This window comes from Varanus komodoensis, unplaced genomic scaffold (genome assembly GCF_004798865.1).
Source record: "Varanus komodoensis strain SLA01 unplaced genomic scaffold, ASM479886v1 scaffold75, whole genome shotgun sequence".
In the NCBI taxonomy this organism is placed as follows: domain Eukaryota; kingdom Metazoa; phylum Chordata; class Lepidosauria; order Squamata; family Varanidae; genus Varanus; species Varanus komodoensis.
In genome coordinates this window covers 392,850-419,087 of record NW_025336416.1, presented here as the reverse complement: position 1 = coordinate 419,087, position 26,238 = coordinate 392,850, and the positions used below count along the sequence as shown (strand labels likewise).

At 42.1% G+C, this 26,238-nt stretch overlaps 1 protein-coding gene across 3 annotated transcripts in view; it reads right to left on the bottom strand.

Annotated features, from left to right (window-relative positions):
* The window catches only part of TRAPPC9 (trafficking protein particle complex subunit 9), a 310,144-nt gene that overhangs the window by 231,001 nt on the left and 52,905 nt on the right, over nucleotides 1-26,238 (bottom strand). For all 3 annotated transcript variants that reach the window (XM_044452875.1, XM_044452874.1, XM_044452876.1), the window contains exon 17: nucleotides 21,371-21,495. In XM_044452875.1, the coding sequence (XP_044308810.1) occupies nucleotides 21,371-21,495 (125 nt within the window). The remainder of the gene's footprint in view (nucleotides 1-21,370; nucleotides 21,496-26,238) is intronic.

Genomic DNA, 26,238 nt, shown 5'->3' with positions numbered 1-26,238 from the left:
TGGAGTCCAGCTCGTGACGAATCTGAGCGATTTTCCTCCTAAAATGCTTGGCAAAGTCGTCACAGTGGGCCATCGAGGGTGGTACAGAATCTTTTTTAGGGCCCGGATGAACCAGCCCATGTACCACCCGAAAAAGCTCCGCCAGATGGCATTGTGAGAAGGCAATGGAAGCAGAGAATTTCTTCTTCATCGCCCTCACCGCCACAGCATAGGCCCGATAATGGGCTCTCAGGTCTGTTCGGTCAGATTCATCCTGTGATTTCCTCCACCTACACTCTAGACATCTCCCGACCCGCTTCATCGCCCGTAATTCAGGTGTATACCAGGGGGATGAACGGGCTCTGCCTGGTGGGAGAGGATGCTTAGGAGCAATCATGTCAGTAGCCCTGCTCATTTCCCCATTCCACAGTTCAACCAGAGCCTTGACAGGAGCACCAGCCTTATTGACCGGAAATTCCCCCAGAGCCTTCAGGAATCCATCCGGATCCATCCGACTCCAGGGGCGGACCAACACAATAAGGTCCTCACCCATGCAGAGGGAGAGGCCCCTCTCAAGCTCAAACCTCATGAGGAAGTGATCTGACCATGACAGGGGAGTCAGACATAATTCCTCACCCTCAGATCCCCCTGTTCCTGCCCTGTCAAGAAAACCAGGTCCAGAGTGTGTCCACGTTCATGGGTCGGGCAGATGACATGTTGAGACAGCCCCATGGCTGTCATGGAAGCCATGAAGTCCTGAGCCGCCCTGGACAGAACAGTCTCGGCATGGAGATTGAAGTCCCCCAGGACCAACATCCTGGGGGTCTTCAACACCAGGTCCGAGATGATCTCCATCAGGTCAAGCAGGGAGTCTGTTGGGCAGAAGGGTGCATGGTACACCAACAGAATCCCCAGTCTGCCTCGGTCGTCCAACACCAAGTAGAGGCACTCTAGACCCGGCCTCGAGAGAACAGGAAGCCCTGTGAGGGAGATGGAAGCTCGGTAAACCAAAGCGACTCCCCCTTTCCCTCCCCTCCCCTCCAGGCATGGTCAGTGCTGGACCAGATATCCAGGCGGGCACAGTTGAGAGAGGGAGACGTCCCCCTCCTCACCCACCCAGGTCTCTGTGATGCAAGCCAGGTTGGCCCCCTCATCCACAATCAGATCGTGGATGAGGAATAATTTATTATGGACCGACCTGGCATTAAGCAGCAGCACCGACAGGCCCAGGGGGCAGTTGATAAGGCTACCTGGACCCTTCTGGCTGGGGGAATAATTTAATTCTGTCTTGGTCAGCTGAACAAGCCATCCAACATCTGACATGCAGTTTCAACGGATGATATATGACCTCAAATTACTTTCCATTTGCTTAATATATAACCTATTATTACATTATTACATTATGCCTCTTTTCTCTTATCAAGCAGCACAATGTAGATGAAGCTAAGAGTAAGGACCTTCCAGATGTTTTCTTTGCAAAGGCCATCCAGAAATATACGCCATCTAAAAATTGCAGTGAGAGAAATCCTATCCTACACAGAGAAATTGGCTTATGTCATACCAAGGCGACCAATCATCTTCTGTCCTGACAATACACTGCTGTTTCCACATCCAGTCATCAATCAAATTATGATTCACCATTTCGCACATATAATTTTTAAATATCAATTAACCCCAAATGCCACTCTCCCTGAGAAACAGGACTGATGTCTATAATATGCTTGAGATGCTGCACCAATGAGCTGCATCTTTATGTCCATGGATATCTGTTTTAATTCTTGATCAGAACTCTATTTTATCATGTTGTAAGCCGCCCCGAGGTTTCGGCAAGGGGCGGCATAGAAATGTTATAATAATAATAATAAAAAAATAATAATCTCTGATACTGAGGAGGTTGATACTGATAATGTATGAATTGCAGCAAAAGATCTCCTAACCTGGCATGAGTATAAACATTATCATACGTTCTTGTATTGTGTATTTTCCTCCTTTTGGACCTGGAGTCTGAATAATGGGAAGTGCCAAGGTTATTATTTCTGTTCAAACTGAAAATTGCCTCTAGACCTGGAAGCCTGTTGAATATCTACATCTGATGAAGGGCCACAAGCAGCATGCAAGTATTTAATACCTCCACCATCCATCTTCAGTGTTGAAAGGTGAGCATGCGTGACCAAGCATAACTGCATCTCGGATTAGCTTCCTAATTATGCAATTAGTTGTTTCTGTGCCTCCACTGCTATGCTTCTAGCCTGGTTATGAATGTTTTAGATTCTGTAAAAGTAGGTAGGAGATCTGCTGTGACAGAAAACTTTTGCAGGTAGTTTTCCAAGGAATATCTATACTAATTTGTTGCATTAAAAATTAAGAGTCTTGCATAAATTAACAGTTAAAAAACTATGTAACCCATTTTCTTGGACTAGAAACATTCATAAGAAACATTATGTTCTGAGAGATCCACAGATGCTTACCTGCCTACCCAAAACACAGATGCATGATATATCATGCTGTGTCACTTCAGGAAGCTTGAAAGCTTTCACACAAGGCCAACGTGGCAATGCTTCTAACAGAAGCCCCTTAGAAGGCCTTTGCCACTAAAAGCAGGCTTGGATGTAGTGGTCCGAGAAGCCACAAGATCATCTACTACTTAGAATTGAAAGTTGGGTACTAAATGGATTGCCTCTTCTATAGCAGGGTTGGTCCATTTGTTCTTCATTACCAAACTAAAGTATCCCAGACAAGAAACAGATGATAATTATACAGAACTATCCTATGCAGACATATGTCCCATATTATTCAATAGGACCTAGTGTATTGAGAATTACACATGAGTAGATCTGGAGGACCATAAGCACTAGAACCAGAAAAACCAAAATGAGAACCAATTCATTGTGTCTTATATTCTGTTTGTAATAAGAAACATCATTTATTTCTTGTTTTCCTAAATGTCATGATATTTAACAAACTCATTCAAGCATCTTTACTGTTTAGCATCCAAACATGATATGCATTTTTTTTCCCTCGTGCATCACTATCATGGGGAAATCATGATAATCTCACCTTTTTATTCCATTCTTCCTCCCAGAAATTCAGAAGGCGTACTAATGGCTTAGACAACGTCTCCTCACAGCCACTCTGAGAGATTGGTTAGGACGAAAGAATGGGACTGGCCAAGGTCAGCAAACACCTGTTGTGGCTGGGTGAGGATTTGAATGCAGTCTACATTCTAGCCCGTGGGTCACACTGACTCACACATGTAGCGGATAACAGACGGAGCCACAGTTCAAGAACTCCTGATTCAGTTTTCACCTGTAACTTAAGCAACTCTCTCCTGTGATTAGTCCTTCCATCTGCAGCGTGGGGGATAAAACTGCCTTACCTTACTACATTGCTGAAAGAATGTGGTATGCACTGCTATACAAAAGCAGCACTAGTAATAATGTTGTTGTTAGTTGCGAAGCCATGTCTGACCCATCGCGACCCCATGGACCACATTCTTCCAGGCCTTCCTGTCCTCCACCATCTCCCAGAGTCCACTTAAGCTCACGCCGACTGCTTCAGTGACTCCATCTAGCCATCTAGTAATAACAGAGTAGTAATACTAGTAATATTGTGTGCACTGAGGTCTGTCTTTATGAAAACAGTAGCCCATCACCGGGCAAAGAAGACAAAGACGAAAAATGGAGGAGGAGGAGGAGGAGGAGGAGGAGGAGGAGGAGGAGGAGGAGGAGGAGTGTCCAATGTTTCTTCATGAACACACGGGACTAAACTGAATCTAACAGAAGAGCTTGGGCAAAGAGGAATGACAAAGGGCAGTGAGCACTGAAGAGCTGAGCAAGGGAAGAAAAGTATGTGCTGTATGTATATAAGCTTACTGAGAGCCAATTCAGAAGAGAAATAACAGAGACCCTTTTCTGAAGAAAATCTTGATCGCTCACATAAAACTTGATGCAGTAGATTTAACACTGTGCTTATCCATCTGTGCAAAATGTAACAAGCTGTGATGAAGATGCCAGCAAAATGCCTGCCTTTCAACAAAAAAAAGTATTTACTTGCTTTCTTCACACATCAACAAAAAGTACGTGCCAGAATTTCTCACACATCAACAATTGTCTCCATATATACCACAATTCCAGTGAAACAACTTGAAACAGATGATGTGAATTGCCCAAATGTCCTTTGTTCAGCAGTGTGACCATCTGTCCCCCAGTCTAATAAATCTAAAATCCTGAGGCAGCTATAATGTGTGGAATCAAGACACCAATTCCAACTGTATGTCTCTGCTTTAAATGCTTAAAATAGCTTTTAACAATTGGTCTATTTAAAGCAAGTTGGCCTCCTACGATGCTTGCTGCCCTTGAGAGCTACGAGAAGTTCTGACAGTAACTGCATGCTGACCCAGTGTTTTGGACATAATTACCCGAAGCACTGAAGCTTTCACTCCGGCGCAGCGCACGTAAGCTGACTTCAGTAGCAACATGTGCACTGTACCACATGTGCGTCTAGTTCATTCATCTATATTTATGTCTTATCAAGCCACTGAGCAAGGAAATTGCATCATCCATTTGTATAATAATACAGTGGTACTGGCAACTGGGAAAAGACTAAACATAGATTTTGCATAAAATATGCCTGGGGAATTAAATAATGCAGTATGGTCCCTTCCCCCTGCTTCTCCTTGCCAGACGGCTTAGCACCAGGATCCATCTTGGAGCATGCACGGTAGCTCGATAAATCATCCTCTCCCTGAAATGTAGAAGCATCTTTTAAATTTCAGCTGGCTAAAAATAGCCTTACTTGTAACAATTGGAAGTGTGAGCAGAATAATACACCATTACAAAGCAGAGGTGGGCTGCTGTGCTGCATGTACATTAACTAATGGAGTAAAACTGCAGCTGTTCTTTTAGAGCAGTACAGAGGTTGGCAGAAGAATAAAGACACTGAACAGGGTCTTATGAGGATATATAGATACTGAAATAACTAAAAATTCCTTTCTGAAATCACTAGTCTGAGAAAAACCTTGCTGTTTTCTCTTCAATCAGCACCCTATCCTACACGCATTTTGCTAAAACCACTTTTGCTTAAATAAGTTAAAACTAGGAACATTTTATCTAAAAGTAGTATGATATATCCAAGTTCATAAAAGACTCGGGTTCTCAGCATCCACAAGTATCTCAGTCAATATAAGAAGCAACCTGTACTTACTTAAGCTGTCTTTTCATTGAAAGAAGTTTCATAATGGGGTTTTATACAATCAAAATGCAAAACAATCACAACATCCAAAAGGCAGCATGGTCAGGAAAAAAGCAAATAGCAAGCATGATAAGAATTAAAAGAAATTAAGCCGAATACCCTTGACTTCCTCCAAAGATCTGCTTAAAAAGTGGTCTTGACCTCGTAGCTCTTGCAATATACATGAAGTAGTCGGGTGTGTTACCATACCGCAGCAGTTCCATAGTATGGGTGTCACCAGTGAGAAAGTCTTGTCCAGGGCTTTACACAGTCTGGCAAACCCCAGTAGATGAGTCAAAAGCTCTGGTCACTGGACCCCTGTCCCTCTCCTTCACTGCAGTGCTAAGCATGTTTGCATCAAGTCAATCCCATTTCCAATGGGGACTGAATGAATACAGTGGAACTTAATTCCAGGATGTCAGGCATATGGCTAAGAGGTTCATCCCTGGCCTCATACTGCATCTCTGCATAAGTTCAGAAACAGTCTCGACTCATCTCTGCCATGTCAGCATTTGGAATGGGACATTGTGTGTGCAGGATCGCTGCGCTGCAGTGGACATTGAAGTACCTTGGCCACACAGTCCAACTGTGCTAATACTGTTTACTTCTTCCAGCTCCAAACACAGAGTTGGAGGAGGGGAACAGGAGGTTATTTTGACACTTAAAGCATCCCTGCCTCCCTTAAAGAATTTAGGACTGCCTTACAAGAAAGGCTGCTAAGAGTATAGAATGCATAAATACAGAACATATGAGTTGACTGATAGCAGGATGGGATACCGAAAGGAAATGACTGCCAAGGAATAAATATCCTTCTTAATGATTCATCCAAAAGTCAAACTGCCATGCATTCATTTCCATATGCCTATGAAACAGAATTCAACCACAGTAACTTTCACTGCAAAGGGTCAGATGAAAATGCTTTAGAGGCCCTAACTGACATGATTTATTTATTTATTAGGTTTATAACCACCTTTTTTTCTGACAAACACAAAGGAGCTTACATGATGGACTGTATCCACTAGACCAGTAATGGCGAACCGTTTAGAGATCGAGTCCCCAAACTCCAACCCATTATCCACTTATTTATCACAAAGTGCCAACACTGCAATAAAACTGGAAAATTGAGGTTTCAGTTTAGAAAAAAAACAACTCAAAGCCAGTCCAAGCATATATATTTTTGGCAGCACACTGACCAGCCATGCAAAACCTTGGACGAGTCACAGTTAATGAGTTGCGGCTCATGACGTCACCGCCAGGCGCCACTACTCCTTTCCGAGCGTGCGCATGGCCCCCATGTGCACTGTTATCCGATGCTCAGCTGCTGGGGCGATGCTGGGGCGACTGGGCTAGAGTGCCAACACAGAGGGCTATGCATGCCCGCTGTGGCACACGTGCAATAGGTTCACTACCACTGCCCTACCCCTACCCTGGTGCACTCCCCTAACCCTAATAAAAGGCAAAAGTTCCACTGAAAAGACGGCAAATTTGAAAAAGCCTTCCATGAGTAGCTCTTTCTGCACAGCTCATCCTTTCTGCCCACTCAAAACACATTCCAACCATCAAAACCCTGCCAGGACACCTTGTATTTCTAACCCTAACCCAGTGATGGTGAACCTTTTAGAGACCAAGTGTCCAAACTGCAACCCAAAACCCACTTATTTATCGCAAGTTGCCAACACTGCAATAAAACCTGAAAACTGAGGGTTTAGGTTAGAAAAAACCACTCACGGAAAGTCCAAGCAAATATATATATCCTTGGCAGTGCACTGACCGGCCATGTGAAGCTTGGACGAGTCACGGCTAATGTGTTGCAGCTTGTGACATCATCACTGGTGCCACTACTCCTTTCCAAGCATGCGCATGGCCCCTAGGTGCGCTGTTATCCGATTTCGGCTGCTGGGGTGATGCTGGGGCATCTTGGCTCACATGCCAACAGAGAGGGCTCTGCGTGCCCGCTGTGGCACGTGTGCCATAGGTTCGCTACCACTGCACTAGACTGTCTTTGCTTTACAGGAAATGCTTCCCAAGCCCTTTCTAAATTTTTCCACATCTATAGGAACAATGTTTCCATCCTATCTATTTATTGCCTAGCACCTTTTTAAAAAATACACAAAACAATCCCCCATTCCTCCCCTCTAATATCTTCTTGATTGCAGTTCCTTAGTTACTGGACACTAGTTCATAATTCATTAATTATCTCTTTCATTTTTTTCTTTTTAACAGAAAGATCCATGGTACTTTAGAAGAATAACAAAAGTGTAATATCAGTCAACTGAAATTCTCAAAGAACTAAGTAAACAAACTGAGCAAAAATAATTCAAGTGCAATTCAGAGAACTAGACAGAGACAGGTGGGATAAAAATGGGATAATAATTTCCTCCACATGAATCTCAGGAGGAAAGGAACACACAAAACTACTATTGTGTAGCAGAAACTGTCAACCATGCTGAAGACTCTATGAAATAACATTTTCCCTGATTATGTAGCTCAAAAGTGAAGTGCATATTTTAGCATGTAAATAGGACAAAAATAAAAGAGCATTAAAAACTATTTGTTATTTTATCTTGGGCTGTGCTAAAGTAAGTGACTGTTGTACACTATTATTCAGATACAAAGGATACCTAATATATACATTTTTATAATGCTACAAGAAAACTGTATTTCATTTCCACTACAAACCAAAACCTGAGGCAACCAGAGTTTCATTTTTCTACCATATAGGCATTAAACATTTTCCTCCTCCTCTTCCTCTACCACCACCACCATCACTAGCAGGAACTCTAGTGTTAATTCTGCAAGCAACCCCAAAGGTATCCCTTCCAACAGAGAAAGCTTTAAAGTAATCCATAAAAGCTGGGGCTACTGTAGCACGCATAGCTTTCCTTTAGACATTGTCAAAATAGTTCAATTTTATGAGAGAATACTTTTATGGGAGAAGAAAGAAACTAAAAAAAAATCATTACTTTTTAAAAAGTGTGGTGTTGTAGCAAAATGACTGAAGAAAGTTAGAACCATCTTCTAATAGGTTCGCAGCATTGACAAAATAAACCCTCTAAGTATCAAGTCTTAGGCCTCCACTACAAATATAGCTCAACTGAGGGCCAAATCCATATTCTCCAGATAGCTGGGCATCATTTACAGAAACCACTGATCAGTGGTTTCCTGGTTCTTGTGCAGTGTGTTCCCCATTCCAAAAAAGCCGAAATGCCTCTCAAATGGCTTAGTTACTGGTAGCAAGGAATAAGCCAAAATATGCATTTTTGGTACCGCCCCTTTTGCCTTTGGCCCAAGTCATCACCGGAATGCAGCCCCTGAGAATTTTTCTGTAACCGTTCAGCATGCCTGCTTGAAAAGCACCAGAGTGTGCTGGGAAATCCAGGGGTTTCTCAATGGATCGCTGAACGTCAGATAAATTTCCCAAAAAGGACAATTTCTACCACAAGAGATTTGTTTGAGCAACAACATCAGAGCTTCATAAATTGTGATACATATAAGTGTTTTGTCCATGTACTGTATCTTCCACACATCTCAGGAAAATGTGGAAATCTCCAGTAAAGCAGGTTCTCAATCGGTTCAAACCAGAGCAAGCTGGGATCTTAAATCAACTTAAAACCAAGTTCTAAAGCAAGAACTATCATTGTCCTGTTTAGGGGAAGGGATTGTCCTGTGGGTATAGGAGTATCAGCTGCCCAAATTCTTCAGTAACTGGTGTATGCAGGCATGCCAGCTCTGATAACTGGCCAGCAAGCATGAATAGCCTCCCCCTTCATGATTTTTTTTCAACCCCCTTTAAAGCCATGCAAATTGGTGGCCATCACAATCTTGGCTTATAATGGGAGATATGATTGTCTGAGCACAGGCAACATGGCACTTGCAGTAGAATCTCAGGCATGTTCTAGGCCAGGGGTCGGCAACCTGCAGCTCCGGAGCCGCACGTGGCTCTTGAATTCCTCTGCTGCGGCTCCATCGCTCGTGTCAGTCACCGCCGATCCGTGGCCCATGCCGGCACAGCACTTGGATAAATCGAAGAAAAAAGTTTCTGAAGAAAACCAAACGTTTAATGATACGTGGGTAGATTCATTTGCTTTTACTGCTGACGAACTTATGGGGTTTGCTGTTTAATGCATGGAGCCCTTTAGCACTGACTTTGACTCTTCAGGAAGCTGTAAGATTAAAAATAACAGTTTTTAGTGACTGAACAAGAGCTGCAGCTAAATCTTAATGAAGATATACATAGCCCTCTCACTTCCTGGCAAATAGATGGGGAAGAAATGGAGGTAGTGACAGATTTTATTTTCCTGAGCTCCAAGATCACCGCAGACGGGGACTGCAGCCAAGAAATTAAAAGACACTTGCTCCTGGGGAGGAAAGCTATGGCAAATCTAGACAGCATGCTAAAAAGCAGAGACATCACCCTGACAACAAAAGTGCATATAGTCAAGGCTATGGTCTTCCCAGTTGCAATGTATGGCTGTGAAAGCTGGACCATAAGAAAGGCTGAGCACAAAAGGATTGAGGCCTTTGAATTGTGGTGCTGGAGGAGACTCCTGTGAGTCCCTTGGGCCGCAAGGCGATCAAACCAGTCAGTCCTAGAGGAGATCAACCCTGACTGCTCTTTAGAAGGCCAGATCCTGAAGATGAAACTCAAATACTTTGGCCACCTAATGAGAAGGAAGGACTCCCTGGAGAAGGGCCTAATGCTGGGAACAATAGATGGCAAAAGAAGAAGGGGACGGCAGAGGATGAGGTGGCTAGATGGAGTCACTGAAGCAGTTGGTGTGAGCTTAGGTGGACTCCGGGAGATGGTGGAGGACAGGAGGGCCTGGAGGAATGTTGTCCATGGGGTCAGAATGGGTCGGGCACGACTTCGCAACTAACAACAACAACAACAAGGTAAAAAACGATATATGCAGTGTTATCTTCATTTTAGATGTCAAAAGGGTTTTGCGGCTCCTGGTGTTTTCTTTTGTGTGGGAAACGGGTCCAAATGGCTCTTTGAGTGTTAAAGGTTGCTGACCCCTGGTCTAGGTTATACTCAGATGAGGTGAGACTGGGGGTGGGGGGAGGGTTGCAATAAATCTGGACAAGTTCCCTGAAGCCACAAACTTCCAAAATTTCTGCACAGGGGACTCAAAGCATAAACAGTCACAAAGGCTTATTAAATACTACACGATTGTGTCAGCCGTCTCTCAGAAGGTAATAAAAATTCAGAAGGAAATCCCAAATCATGACTCAGAACTCAGACCTTTAAGGTAGCCAAGTAATCAGGCATATAGGAATTGCTTGGTCACACTCAATTTAATCCCCAAGCCACAGCTTTCCAATTTCTGGAAACTCCACTTTGCACTCTATTTAGATCATCATGAGTGACAACAATATGGTTAAGGATTTTTTTTAAGCTAGAGAAAAATTCTTGCCAAACAGAAACGTGAGCCCTTCCAAATCTGACGCATTGTCAAACCAGCATATCCATATGCATAACATAAAACCACCTGCATTGCACAAGAATGATGCATTTACTGGGTATATAGGAATTCTGTTATTGTTTCTTTTTTTCTACAAATGTTATGAATACATTCATGAATCCATGGCTTGCTGCATATAGTATTGCAAATTGCCTTCCACAAAATGCCTTTGTGAAGCAGCAAGATAAACCAAGATAGATAGTGATAGAGTGATAGAGCCAGAGCCAGAGGGGACGGGGATGGATAGAGGAGAAAAATTGTGAACTTCTTCTCCGGAGTTCACCATATACTTGCATTCTGGTCGTTTAGTAGGTATGCTTCAAGGATTCCGCAAAAATACAATCTTGTAATGGGAGTTAACTTTCCCATTCAGCATTTTTTTAAATGCCACCTGAAGGTTGCAACATTCAGCTGAAGCCCAGATACACCAGCAGTTTGCTATGCAGCATGTCAGCCTCCCTCTTAAAAACATGAAGAAACAGAACTAAAATAATCTGGGGGGGGGGGTGCGGCACATGCCAAGAGTTGTGTCCACAAGCACAGTGATAACTACATTGGATGCCCCAGTTTTAGTCCTTCCAAGCCAATACTGGGGTGCGATGTGTGCTCGCGTCTCCACCACTCTATGGCCGTCCTCTTTTCAAGAAAGAGCATCTACTGGGAAATGGAGCAAAATTCCCCCTGTTGTTCTGAGCCAGCAACATCCTGAACATTTCTCCATAATGCTGCAACTTTTGTCTCCACAGCCATTCCAGCAGGTGTACAGAGGGAGACGAGAGGGGGAGTAGAGCCGTTCCCAAGCAGGGCTGGGTAGAGAAATCTAGTGCTTTGTCCAGAGGGATATTTGAAACGGTCATGCCATCTGCGGATCCAGAGTAAAGACTCTGAATACGGCAAGGCTCCCTTGGCTGTGCCTGAAGCTTTAGCTTAGGCCTCCACGTTTCTGATGTATTGGGAGCACAGTGACATGACACTTTCCCAATCTTGGCTCTGTGTGGCTTGGCTTCCCTCATTCCCACACGGCACACAGCCACCACAGCTGGTGCAGTCCCTAACTGATGGCCTGTTACGGAGCTTCCAGGAACTTTGTGGGAACGCCTGGACAGTTTACCCCTTGCATGTATTGCTCATCTATTATAGCAACACTGTCTTTGCAGATCTGCTATAACATGAGTGCAGAACTGCAGTGCTATACCTCACTAATGGATGCACACTAGAAATCACCCAAAAGGGGAATCTGCCCTAATTAAGGAAGTATTTCAGGAATAAGATGAGGCAAAGGGAAATAAAGCCCTGTTCTGACCCTCTAATTTGTTTTGCATTTCTTTCTTTCCAACTATAACCGAAATAAAAAGAAAGTAATTGAATGCTCTGGTTCACATGGCCACTACTGCTTAACACCAAGGCTTGCTGAAGCTGAGGCACATACCAGATGTATTTGCCTAATTTACCTGCCTAGCTGCAACTTGTTATATCTTCCGAGTCTAGGAGACATGGCTTGTTCGAGGGAGAGACTGCTCCTCCGGGTTATTTTCTGTTCTCCCTCAAGCCATGCCACCCAGGTTTGGACACCCATGGCATAAGCTTAATGGTTACACCCTTCTGAAATCATATAAATGATGGCACTTAGCTATAGGCTCTTGAAATAGTTGCACATCAAGATGGGGACCAGAATGTTTCTTAAAGACCCAGTTCCCAGTACATTCCACAGCAAAGAGGCTGCAGCCAGTTCTCAGTGGTGTTCAGATAAGGGAAGGAGTAGAGCCACTTTCAGATGCTCTTGCAAAAAGGAAGGGATCTTTGGATTAAGCCTGATTTAGCTGGACACTCCCAGAGAGAGATGATCCAACTTTGACTCTACATTCAAATTTCCAGGTAATATCTCAACCTTAACACTGGAGGAACTCCTACCTGCCTCTCAGACAGAGAAGGATCTGAGTCCTGATGCTCATGAAACAAGGAAAGGGATTCTAGAGGAGGCCCTGAATCACCATGCAGCCCACATAAAGGTCAAGACCAACCCTGCTACTTGGGTTCAACCATCTGGATACAGGAGTCTAGGTCTCCCAACAATAAGGATCCAGTAGCTCATACGGATACATAGTCCTTTCAATCCAAAGGAAAGGTAATCAAAATTGTGAAGAGGCCACGTGCAGAGTGCCCCCAAAACCTGAGCCAGTGATAAATCCAGAATAAAAGAGGAAGGCGAGAAAGATGTGAAATGTTCCTGACAGCATCTCTGGAACCTCTGCACTGACTTCAAAGTTACGTGCATCCATACCAACTCTCCTCCCAAACCACAGGGGCTGACCCACCCATGATGCCCCATCACATCTGGGTTTCCCTTTTGCCCTTTAGGGGATGAGGCTCCAACCTGAGCGCTGCCACCTCAGCAAACAACCTCTCCTCTTTTCTATTGGGTTCCAGAGAAGCCTGTCAGCTTCCACCTCTGCAAGGTTGAAGTTGCAGCCAGACAAGGAAGACTCCTTGACTCCTGCCTTCTTTCCTGAAATCTCAGATAGAGATCGCTGCAAACTATCTTTAACATTCCACATATTGACTATGCCCTAACCCCTTCCCTGCTATTGCACCCAGATTCAGGCTATGGACTAGAAGGCCCACTGCTCTGCTGACACCGTACCCCTATGACGTACATTAGTATCCAAGACTTAATGTTTCTTCTGTGATGCCACTGGTGCTATTACTGCTGAAGAACAAAGAGGATCAAAAGCAATGAGATTCTGCTTCTCCTTCTGTGCCTCTGCATGCAGGAAGTCAGGAACCACAGAGATGGCACAGGGATGCACAGGTTTTAGGGCTGTGTGCTAAATGGTGCAATTATGTAGGAACCTAAAACTAAATGACAAGCAATATGTAAAGTGCTGTAATCACCTGTTGTACCCTTAACACTTCTCATAGCATCTGGAGAAAATCCAGAGCCATGATGAGTAAGGTTTTCAGTGCAAAGGAAAAGAAAACCTCTCTGCACAAGGAATATCATTAAGAAGATCACACAACTCTGCCCTTGAAGCATAATTACACAGGAGACAATGGATGAAAAAGTTGCATTTTTTAATAATCCCTGGAGCCCTAAAATAGAAAAGAGGTACTGACAAAAACTTGTGTTAACAACTGTAGAGAGACTTGCAACTGCCTGTGTGCTTACAAGGTAGGCCAGTTAATACAATGCTATGTTAAATGGTTAAGGAACTTTGTATTTACTGACAGAACAAAACTAAGCTAGGAAAACTTAAGTAATTTGCAATAGCACCCATAAGTGTGAAAACAGTCTTTGCCTACTTCTTTGCTCTTTATTTTACCTTGCATTAAAATTATGAACTTGGTGCCAATAGCAATGATCTGCTTTGTCTTGTAATCTTAAAATAGTTTTATCCATGCATGATTCAGACATTAAAATCTCTCTCTTCTCCTGAAGCCTTTTCAGTCAAAAAGCAAGCAAGAAGAAGCTGTTTAAAGACTAAAGTATGACACATCTACACAAGACCAAAGCTCCCAAGGTGATCAGTTTACCCCATTCACCCCTTTTTAAAATGTAACTGTAAATACACAAGGATTACACTGACACAACACAGTCACTATTAGCACAGTTGGACATCAAATCTGTAGAGAAAACCATTAACGATATCAAGGTAACAAAGAGTGAAATGTAAGACAGGAGCTCCACATGCAGGAAAGTAGCAGGAACAAGGAAAATATACTGTAAGGAAAAGCATCTGCAGTTACAAATAGCTCTTTAAAGGCTTCTATATTTGCTGTGTGTGGGAGATGTTTGAGACAGAGGACAATACAGTGGGAGCCGCATGTCAGCAATGAAGAAGCCTTGCCCGTGCATCGGGCAGCCCCCGGTGCACTCGCCCAGAGATGAAAACATGTCGTTCTACACCAAGAGGAAAGAGATGGTGTAACAAACCTCCCAACTACGAGTACTCCACAAACATTCCAGAAATAGCATGACAACCCACAATGGCTTGCATGACACTAGCATGGTTTCCTCCAAACGTTACAGATGGGGAAGAAAATACCGCAGAAAGTGGGTAGCAATCAGATGGGGCCAATGGAGGAAACAAGCTAGAGAAAGCATGAGAGTCTGGAATCATCTGTCAAGTGAAACGAACAACCAACTGACTTATTTTCAGGGTAGCTCACTGTGATGTAGAAATCGTTCCATGGCAGTCCCTGTGGAACTGCTTACATCTTATTTGATGTAAGAATGCTGTAATATTAGGCCTGAACAGGTTAACAGCAAGTTGAAACAGCAAGAAATAGCAAGAAATAGAGCAGAAGTCAGTGAATAGCCCTTGATTACTCAAGCAGATGAGCTCAATGTCTCCATTCCAGGCTAGACTCCTTATCTGAGCATCCTTTTCTGATTCAAGGCCTCATCTGCCAGCCTGGTGAACTGCTGACTGGGTTAAAAATGCAAGCAACCTGCCACTACCATCGCTGAATGCTTGTTAAGTCTTAAATGACGAACTATGAAAAAGCACCATCACTTATCTTTCCCCAAACTCAAGAAAAAAAACCCGCAATGAAAGAGGTTATTGTGAACAGAAGTCTATCAGCATAGGAAATGTGTCGGGATACTGCATAGAAAGCAACAAAAGCAAAGGAACAGCACATTTTTTGGAATTGTCCTCGAAAATTGGGCAAAGGCAGTGGCAGTGAGAAGGAAGCATAAAGACGGGGAGGAAAACAGGTACAGAAATAGAAGCCTAGTGCCTCAAGAAGTGATAGTCCGAGTAATGAAGGGGTGCTGCTGCTGAGGCAAGCACCATCTTTGAAACTGTACACATAAGTGGATTTCCCATACTTCACAACAGTATTTCAAGAGAAGGTGCTTTATTCCCGCTAAATTCTTCCATTCCTTCCAACCCCTCAAACCAGGCTCTCACATCTTCAAGTTTCAGAAGCTACCTTCCGGCAGCAAGGGAGTGAGCAATCCTACCCTGCCTGTTCTCTTTCACTAGAAGAATGAAAATATAACCTTGGTCAGCATTCAAAAATCTAATTTCTTCTCTTTGCCTTACAGCTCATTGTTATGAACAGCAAAAGAATTGCCAAACTTGTATCTGAGCTATACCACTAAGCGTCCAACTGGGGGCTGCTACGATTGGAAGCCTTCAAGAAAACCCTGCACGATCCCATTAAATAAATGTCAAGACCATAACATACGAGCACTGCCATGCCAATTTTTGTGCATGACATTTTTCTGTGCGCAATTCTTATGTGTTTCTACAATGAGGAATGTTCAAACAAATACACCTTGCCTGCAATATGAATTGGTGTTATCCAGACACAATTTGATCATATCATCTATTCGAGCAACTATGAAATATGAAAAAAAGGCAATTGCAGTCTTTGTTCTTGCTGGTGGTTAGCGGCACTGGGCAATTATGTTCATGATGAGGGAGAGAAAATGTTTGCATTGCATGTTCCAAGTCCTCTGATCAAAAGGGAGCAGCCCTGGGCTCCCCAGCCATGCAAAGATGCGCCTGCCATCAGTCTTACTGCCAGGCAGGGAGTGGAGAAGCTGAAACCCTGGAAAAGTTTAGGCAATTCAGTACACCGGATTTGGGAGCACCAGAACTATACAAGAAAGGATGGGTAACAAGTTTGGTGTCACTGTCTGGGTTGAAAGACCATGCAAGCCATGCTTTTAGCGGTCTCATATGGGGCTGGGTTATAGGGATGACTGCTATAGCGGAGGCCATGAGTCCAAGGAGCCATTGAACCATCGCTGCCAGCAGTATTCAGCTGTGGAAGAGTTTGTGGCTAAGGAGCAGGAGTCTCCGTTCTATTATCCTTCAGTGAGCACGCTCGGTCTCCAGATGAGTTGAGAAGCGTTCTGATAAGTTGTTGGGACCAAGAGGTAGTAAAGCAGGACTTTCCTTCAGGCCAAGAATTTTTAGAAGAGAGAAGGCAGTTGCAATGTTGGTTGAGTGTGGTTGGCAGGAGAAGGTGATGAGGAGCCAATTGTAATGTATGGAAATACTACCATTCTTTGTAACTGAAAGTGTGCTGTGGCCACTGCCACAGATTTTGTAAAAATACTTGATGCTGTAGAAAGGCCTAAGGTGAGGAATGGGGCACTGAATTCATCATCCAGGGAACTAAAGTGACATGGAATGTGTAGCTTTTCTAGGATTGGTTTCCTGGATGCAATAATGTTCAGAGTACTATCCAAGTCATGGGAGGCTGGACTGGGGCCAGTGAATGGTTGGGTTTGGGTTTGTTTCAGATTCAGCTGTCTTCCCATTTTTGGCTTTAAGCTCCATAATCTACGGATTCACTAGTCACTTGTTTCAGGCCTTGGTCTGTTTGATCTTGGGATCAACTATCAGTGCCAAATGGGCTGGTCCCAAGCTGTTTGTTCAGGGGGACAGCCAAGGTTACCGGTACTGGAAAGGCTGGTACTTCTGATACTCAAAAGTGCTCTCCTGGTGGTTAGCCCAAAAGGTCAGAAGGACTAGAGTAGGCTTCTTGTGAAAGGGGAGCCAATGGTATGCAGAGGCATAGCCATGTCCACCACACTTGACAACTTGCTCCCAAAGAAAGGCTCAAAGACATGCTATTCTCATCCTCTTGGCCTGTTCAGTAGAAGCCTTGCTGTACGAGCAGACATGGCATACAGTGTGAACCAGATGCTACTGCTGCAGCAGGAACATCTTTGGAAAGCAGTTTCAGAGACTGTATTCTCTTGGGTATGCAAGAAAGAAATAGGGGCAAAACTTGAAGGTAAGGAAAATAAAGAAATTCAGTTCAGTGGAGACAGAGATTCAGTTCTGTTGGGAATTTTGTGTTTTAGCCAAGAGATGGGGAAATCTGTAAATGCTGCTAGTCACTATAGTGCACAAAACAGAACTGAGAAACTCCTGGAAGCCATGCCTGGAGCATCACGAAGGTGGTAGGCAGGGCACCCCCTCTGAATTTCTGTTTTACTTTGGAATGTTCTGAAAGACTCTTTTGTGCAGGCACAGGTGCCACATGTGTGAGCCACAGAGGCCACAAGGAAGTAGCCGCAATGCATACGGTGAAGAACAGTACCCTGGATATGGGCACAGGCACTGATACAATGAAAGTTACATATTTTCCAGATTTATTGGCCTAGTTAATGTATTCTGTATTATTGTGTCTTGTTATCACACAGTAAAAAAAGTAAGAGGTGCTATGGCACAATTGGGGGGCATACAAATGCTTTAATTAATTAATTGTGAATAACATGAGCCATTTTTTAAGTTAGAATGAAATCATTCATAATTAGAAATTGCAAACGTGAAACTCAGTTCTTTCACAAATGCCACAATTCTCCCCAGTATTAAATTCCAATAATGACAACTTAGTGAAGGAAGGAGCAAATGCCTTCAGCAGGGAGCAAGTGAATCCCCCCCCCCCCGCATCAGAGTGTTAGCCTAGATTTCCACCCAGTACTAGTTTTAAGCTAGTACTGAACTAACAGGTCTCCAAAAAAGACTTTGGACCTAATATATAATAGAGCCCTTCATGGATAGAGGACAGACAAACCTGCATGAACCAATGCCAAGAGGATAAACAGTATTTAGGGTGCAGTATTTAGGGTGTGACTGCCTCCCCATTAGCTCTCTGCTTTTTGAAATAAGTCTTCCCTAGAAATAGTGAGTGGGTAATATATTAACATTTCCTGAACAAAAATGTGCATTGCTGGCCACAAATAACTTAAAGCATGTTGTTCACTTAAAGCAGTTTAGATGCATTTTTGTGCAAAACTGGTGAAAGAGCTACATAATTTTAATTGGTTGATAGATCGTTACTTTCATCCCCAATCTGATAATGTCTACTTACTACTGCCAACGCAAAGAATACACACTCCTATGTAACTAAGTATTTTAGAAATGTATATAGAAGTACAGCATATATTTAAGCAGGCAGGTTAATGGTAACCATGGTGCAGTCTCCAAGAATAGAATTATCATCTGTAAACGTGCTCATGCTGTGGCAGTTGACAGAATGGATATAAATACACCTATTAGCAGCCTCAACTGAATCTTTAAACAGCAAGTGCTCTAAAAATAGCTTGACAATGCTGCATTTGAACACTCGGCCTCAGAAGCACTCTGTCACATGCACTGGGCACATTTCAATTTCTCCCTTCATGTAGTTCAAAATGAACATCTGTGGCACATGAGAGACAGTCAATGTGACATTCCCTGACCTCCTCTTCTTAGTCTGCCCTGCAAATGGCAGAGAAACAGTATAACCAAAGGCAGGCTAGGGAACAGGCAGCACCGGCTGGAATTTTAAATACTACAAGACAAAAAATCAATATTTTATAAGACATAATTATTTTCATGATCAAAATGCTATGCTGGAAGAGATGGGTGGAGGGAGTAACAACAACCGTGCTCCTCTCTTGTCCTTGGGTATTTCGGGCACCACTGCATCCAACACAAAGTTGCATCTTTGTACTTGCATTAGGTTGTTCATCAGACAACGACACACTTGGAACCAGGGGGATATAAGTCTGTTCATTTTCCCTACCATAAAATGAACTGCTCCATTTTTACTAGGGCTACTGCTAGGATCTTGTATACTTCTAAGAGTGGAGAGGAGTTTAGGTCCTGCATGAAATCCTCTCCTTCAGGATGCAAGACAGCGACAGCTTCATCCTGGCTTGAGCACAGAAGCTAATCCCAGAAGACCCCAGTTGTTCCATTTCCGTTCTCACATGAGCAGCAGGGCAATCGGCACTGTCTGGATTTCCTTCTGAATTTATCGCATCGTTGAAGAGGCTGATCACCTACTCTAGCTCCTTCCACAGACTTTAGATGAAGCCACGGAGCTGTATTTTTCAGCAGTGAAGGGACACATTTGGCCTTTGCTTTTGGCCAGCATCCACTAGACATCTCTTTCTGTACTTCCCCTCAGCAATGATGCCTCAGGAATGCAATCCAGTATTTCTCAATGTCTATTATTCACATGCTAATATACACTTGGTGAGGTTTTTGTAGATTTTTCTTTTCACATTTAGTGATTTGCATATATTTAATGTTACTTTTCTCCATCTTCAGAGAGCTTTGTGCAAATTCACAATACATGCTCCATTTATTTGGAGTAACCACTATGCTTTAACAAACTTGCGCTATCTTCCTGAAGGTAGAATAAAAATTAAGTTTCATTGCACAGATGTTCCTGAAGGTGGAAAGGAAAAATGTACCTCTGTCTAGGGAGCTGATGCAGTAGAGAAGTAAATTCTGTCACTTCTGATCAATGTATCAAAGACGGGAGAGATGGAAAGGGAAGATGGAGGCAGCACCAGCTTGATTTTTTTGAAGGTACTTGGCGGCACTTTCCAACAAGCCCTGTATAAGCTGCTCTCCCAAGTCTGCACATCACAGATCTAAAAACAAGCCACCCTGAGCAACCCAAGAATTAGTCATGGGTTCTCAGGGTGCCTCATGAATGATGAACAAACCACACCCAAGTCATGCTCACATAAAGTCACACAAGTAATGCTCACATAAAGTCTGGACTGTTGCATCACGCCAAACCTCTTTTACTGCCATTCCCAGATCCTTCCTCACCTCACTTCTGCACATTGAACTCCCCATCAATGCCCATCTGCACACCTTCAGTATGGATATCTACAGACACCATGGTGCAGTCCATTACTATCCAGGAAGGGGCAATGTGTGGTTACTGCCAGGAAAACTGAGGGGGCTTGATCAAAACAGCATTTTTCTAATCTTGGAGAATAAAACAGGAAGTGAAATCATCTGGATACCCCTTTCTCTTATGGCTGTTCCTCTTCTCTTAAATCAATCCACCTCTGACCCTCCAGCCTACCATTTTCAGCAACAACCAATCTGTCTCGATCTGTTTTTCAGCTCCCTGCTCATGGAAGATCAGACCGTCAATGGCAATTAATCACAGTCACTATATATTGTTTATTATGTGGAGTATGTGTCTATGTAAACATGGAGGCACGGCAACAATATTTTACACTCAATGTTTTACACAAAAATCTCCAACTCATTTTAACCACCTTTTCAAAAACCAACACTTACATATTACTAAGCACTGTCAACACTTGCAACACTAAGACGGGGCTTAATGTGTCAATTCAAAACGTTTCAACTGAAAAAGTTACTATTTTTTCACCAAAACTGTGCACCATCAACTGCTTGTTAGATTACCGGCAAGCCCTTCCTTCCATGCATTAGAGTTGACAAACTGAAAGAAGAAAAGATTATGGAGCCAAGGAGATCTTGTATTTAAATAAACACGATAGAAGAGGTAGCAACTTGGATGGATACAGTAGGAGGCTGAGGGAGGGCAAGCTGGGAGTCCTACTTTAAGTTCCACAGTTTCATGTGCTTTGCACATTCTGAGTTTTGTGCAGATCCATCATTCAAGTCCCGGCTATAGTATTTCTGTCACCCTTACCAGATGGGTATAGTGTATCTCTTATTAATGTACACACTTATTTTCAGCTTATAATTGTGTTATATTCATTGTTAATTGTTGATTATACCCTTTTTTCAGCAAGGAGAAATGTATTTCACTATAATCAACTTTTCTTGGGAAGATAGTCATACGGACATTAGCATTTTCTTGGCATTACAGTTTTAGCAGACTCCAGCAAACACAGAAAGACACACTCAACTGATACAGCTTCAGTGATAATGATGCTGCTCATTTACCTTTACATGACTGAAGTCACCAACTTTGGATGTTTCTGGCGGATTTACAGGCTTATTCTCCACTCGTGGTTTTATCACTTGTCGAAAAGGACTGGAAAGTGGAAGACCACTCACACTAATTCCATCTGTAAGGTGAAAAAGAAAGCCAGGGTTACTTAACTCCACTTACAGGTTCCAAGGTGCTTTCCAGAATCTCAGAAAAAGATGAAAATTACATGAAACAGGGAAAATGGTAATCCATGTCGCTAAAGGCTAAGACATGTCTAGCCTATGTGGATCATATATACGTTGGAAGTACTCCTGGCCCAATAACCTTCTTTTAGAAATGTTCTGGGAATTGCAAACAGGGATCAAACAATGGCTTGCAACTTTCATTTGGAAGGTAAGCACAAATAAGCATTTGCTTGTTTTGAAGTTAGAGAATCTGAGAGAACAAGCAAAGGAGGAAGCATATGAGCCCAAGGCTCAGGTCCAATTCAAAAGACTATCAAAACAGAAACTATGTCTGCAAGAACATAGAGAAAATAGGGCATCAAGGGAGCATGGTCTTTAAAGTAATAAAAATGCTCTAAGAAAATCTGACCAAATGCAATTGGATGAGAGAGTGTGTGAGAAAAGTCTTAAAAATACAACACTAATATTTGTTAGTATACTGTTATAGCCTATGATCACAGGCTTTATTCATAAATCCAATTAGCACAGATTATCATATAATTATCCTACTTCAAGAAACCATTACAATTAGTTACATATAATAGTTCACATATTCCGTTTGTTATCTAAGTTTGTACATAACAGAAAGATTCCTATTTGAAATCCAGCCCTGCTATATACCACTCTTAGTTTTACCATATCCACTGTTATATCATTAAAAGAGCTATCAGAAACTGCTACAGATCACAGTTTGGTGGGAAATAACTGGATTCCTACATTTTTTTTTCAAATGCTATCACTCCAGTGCGATAAGTACTTTAATCAAAGGTGGGTAGGGGGTATCAAAAACATTTAGCATATATAATTACTACCTGATAAATAGAAAAATCCTATCTGCCGAGGACTATATAAATATATGGTATAAGTAATCTCTCCTTTTCAAAGAAAAGACATGAATTTTTGGATTCTCACAACAAAACTTCCTTTCTTTCCTATAGATTTTCTCCATCATTAATTTCAGCTTTCAACCGACTAACTAAACAAAATAAATTTAAAGTGGCTTCCGGATCTTTGATATAAAACCGAGCACACACTATCCTAGGCAACAGCCCTTATTCGGGAGTAAAACTGACTGCTGATCAGTGGTTTCCCCGGAGACTTGGGTGATTCTGGTCCAGAAAGGAACCAACCAACCAACCAAACAAATAAACAAATACAGATTTGTTTGGATTAAGTAAATGGAACAGCAGGGAGGTGCACTGGGGGCTAAGGGAAGATCTTCATTTTCAAAGCCTCTTGGATTGCGAAATCAATTAATGAGTTTCTGTTTTCTTTGTTTTGTTTTAAAGAAATCTATTGATTTCCAGGTCAGCCTGGGGCATCGTGCCCTTATCGGACATTTGAACTGCTAGATGAAGTTGCTGGAAAGCAGTCATTCCTGCCCCTAGAAAGCAAGACTATCATGCACATCTGACTGTAGGAATGACTCTTTTTCTTAGCTTAAAGCCCTTTCCAATTATTTTTTTTAATTTACAGTCGGTGTACTTTGAGAGGAGAGGTGTACACTAGAATATAGGAATTTGCCTTATACTAAATCAGACCACTGGGTATCTTGCTTATTATACTTGATACTCACTGGCAACAGCTCTTCAGGATTTCAGGCAGATTTCCCAACCTCGGGGCTGAACCCCCCCCCCCCACTGCCTCCCCACCAATGTACAAAGTATCTGCTCTACCACTAAGCCACTACTGTTCCCCTGGGATATATACTTCCACACCTCTGCAAAAAGAAAAAAGGGGGGATAGAAAGAAAAGAAAAAGACACCCTACCCCATACATGGTTATGTACAGTCAAGCAGGCTCGCTCCCTTCAGTTATATATGCATACACTATCACTTGCTGTGACTGACGCAAGCAACATTCTAGATGTGATTTTGGGCACACTAATTCATGTGTCCATGTCAGCCTGAATTCTCTCCTGACATTCTGACGGAGGCAGTGCCACTTCACCTTTACTCAGTTATTAGCTTAGTCAATAATCAGAGAAGCAAGATGTTGTTCAGCTTTCAGCCACTGCAGTAAAGAATTTAAAATACTTGCTTAAAGTTAAATAATTGATAGTATGAATTAGAAAACAAACTATATTATTTAATACTGCAAGAGTTAATTAAAATATTATACGAAGTCATTAGACTTCTATCATTAAGCATTTATCAAATTTAACATTATTTTTGCCTGAATGAAATTGTGGGGCACCAATAGAACTCACTAATGTAACTCCTAAATAAATTATGTACACAGAACTACGCTTGCATTATTAAAATTGTCACATTTATGAGATACTGTGCAATATCATTTTTCAATTAAATTCTGGGAAATGTTAAAAAATGATGTTATTTTCTCTGTGTTTACTTCTCTTATTGTGATGAATGAGTATGAGTGGATAACTTCTCAAGCATATTTTGCAATCATAGCATCAACTTCACTTTTGCTTTACTTCCCAAAGCCTTCCAGACTCAAACCAACTCAACCCATTCAAAATAACACAGGATACCACTTAAAATCAACAACATTCATAAGGTTTTAGCTACGGCACATAACGTTTCCTGGGACAATATTCTCAAAAACACAAGCAGAATTTCTGTGCATTGAACACAGTTCCTCAATTAACTGTGGTTTTAACAATCTACTGGAAAATAAAGGGTGTTTTTCTAAATCACCTCGGATCCAGGGTCAAGAAGGAAGCCTTACTTCCCAAGCTCAGTATCAGTGAAGGCACACCAAACACTTCATTGATCAAGCAACAGATATAAGGATGCACAGGCCTCCCAACATCTCTAATGGCCTTTTGTGGTGCACACACAGGTGCCATTCAAGAGAAGAGTATCGGGGTGTGCATCATGGATATTGTGAGCCGCCCCAAGGCTTCGTCGAATGGGGAGGCATATAAAAGTCTTAATAAATAAACAAACAGTGAACTGCATTTAATTCCTCATGTTTCAAACCATACAGAGCAGGCTACATTTACCAATGCAATTAAATTTGTTCTTAAACAAAACATCAACACAGTTAAAGCTTAACTTCTCATGTATCATTAAGCAGATATAAAACTTGGTACAGTGTGCTATAGCACAGCCATAATGTTTGTTCCCAAAGCAGTATTTTAATTTTCATAAAAGAACAACCACAAACTATCCAAGTTAAATTCTGAAATTACCAAATCTGACCATGTGCTGGTTCTCAGTGAAGGTCAGATTGATTTAACTAATGGTCAGATTGATAAAACTTAACTTGCTGTTATACCTCAAAAGCACTTAGGATGGGGCAGTCTATGCATCAAATACTTAAATGGTCTTCTGTAAGCTTCATAAACACACCCACATTCCGGATTTATTTCATTTTCTTTACAATTACTCAGCTTTGTCCAAACTACAATGTAACCAAAATATTTCCAAAGTGCTTCAACAGGATTTGATGCAGGAAGTCAGGCTTCATATATGAAAAGTGTTTCATTGAATTTTAGGTGCAAATTTTGCTTGAAACACAGAAATTGAAAGGTGTTATCTGTGTGGAATTCTACTTGTCAGACACTGAAATAATTTAGGTAGAGAAGCATGGCCTGTTATACTTTATCACTCTATGCTAATGGAGTATGAGTAACACACATATGAGTGTGTTATGCATGATGAATAAAAATATTTCAATTTATTTATATAAGACAGACTTTATTTTACAGAATATATTCAGTGTTGCTAAATAATCAGAATATAAGCATGTTAGCCCTACAGTTAATCTTCAAACTGAATTGCTTCCTCTGTAGGTTATATTTAGTTAAAGGAGAATTTTCCATTATAAACCAAGAACCAATGTGATCATTTCCCAAATAAGAATAATACTTTACCGACCAAACCTCATGAAAACAAACCATTCTACTTTGCTAAATAACTTCCAAACCTTGCTTCAATCTATTGATCATGGGCATTTCATTTTTGTTTCTGACTTTGTGCTTGTTAATGGAGGGGCTTCATTAAGCCAGAGTGAGGCAAAAGGGAGCAAAACTAAAATAATACAATACTCTCCAGTCCACATATTTGCTAATTTTTTCAGTTCAAATATTTGCATATTTATATCTCATGGCAGACATCTCATGGCAGCTGGTGATAAGGAATAGCCTATATGGAATACCATATAAAATATATAGAATGTGACCAATAAGACGCAAATAAAAGTAACACAGTATGAATACAACTCTATTTCCTTGTAATGTGTTACAGTGCAATCCTAAAATGGTGTTGAGGAGGAAAACACTGGTAGATTCATCCACATTTCCAAAGGGCTCGAGTTGCTCAAACAAGCCACAGCAAGAGACAGTAGAGTGTACTTCTATCATGTGTCCTTTAACTACTCTGCTAGTTTTAATCAGAAAGAGTGCAGTTGTGCCGAATCCAGACTGGTACAGAAAAGGAGTCCAATCCTAGGGTCTCCCCAGTGGACTGTGGTGCTTTGGATCCTGCAGGTCGCATACTTCCTCTGTCTTCTCCCTCTGTGACCCTACCAGTGAGAGAAAAACCACTGGTAACAGATTAACTGTGGGTGTAACTGGTTCTTTTGGGAGGTGGGAGTGGACATGCAAACTCCTTCCAGATAGCTACCTAAGGGATTTAGGACTGTTCTGCTGTTGGTCAGATGTGCACTGCTATTTAGCTAACATATAA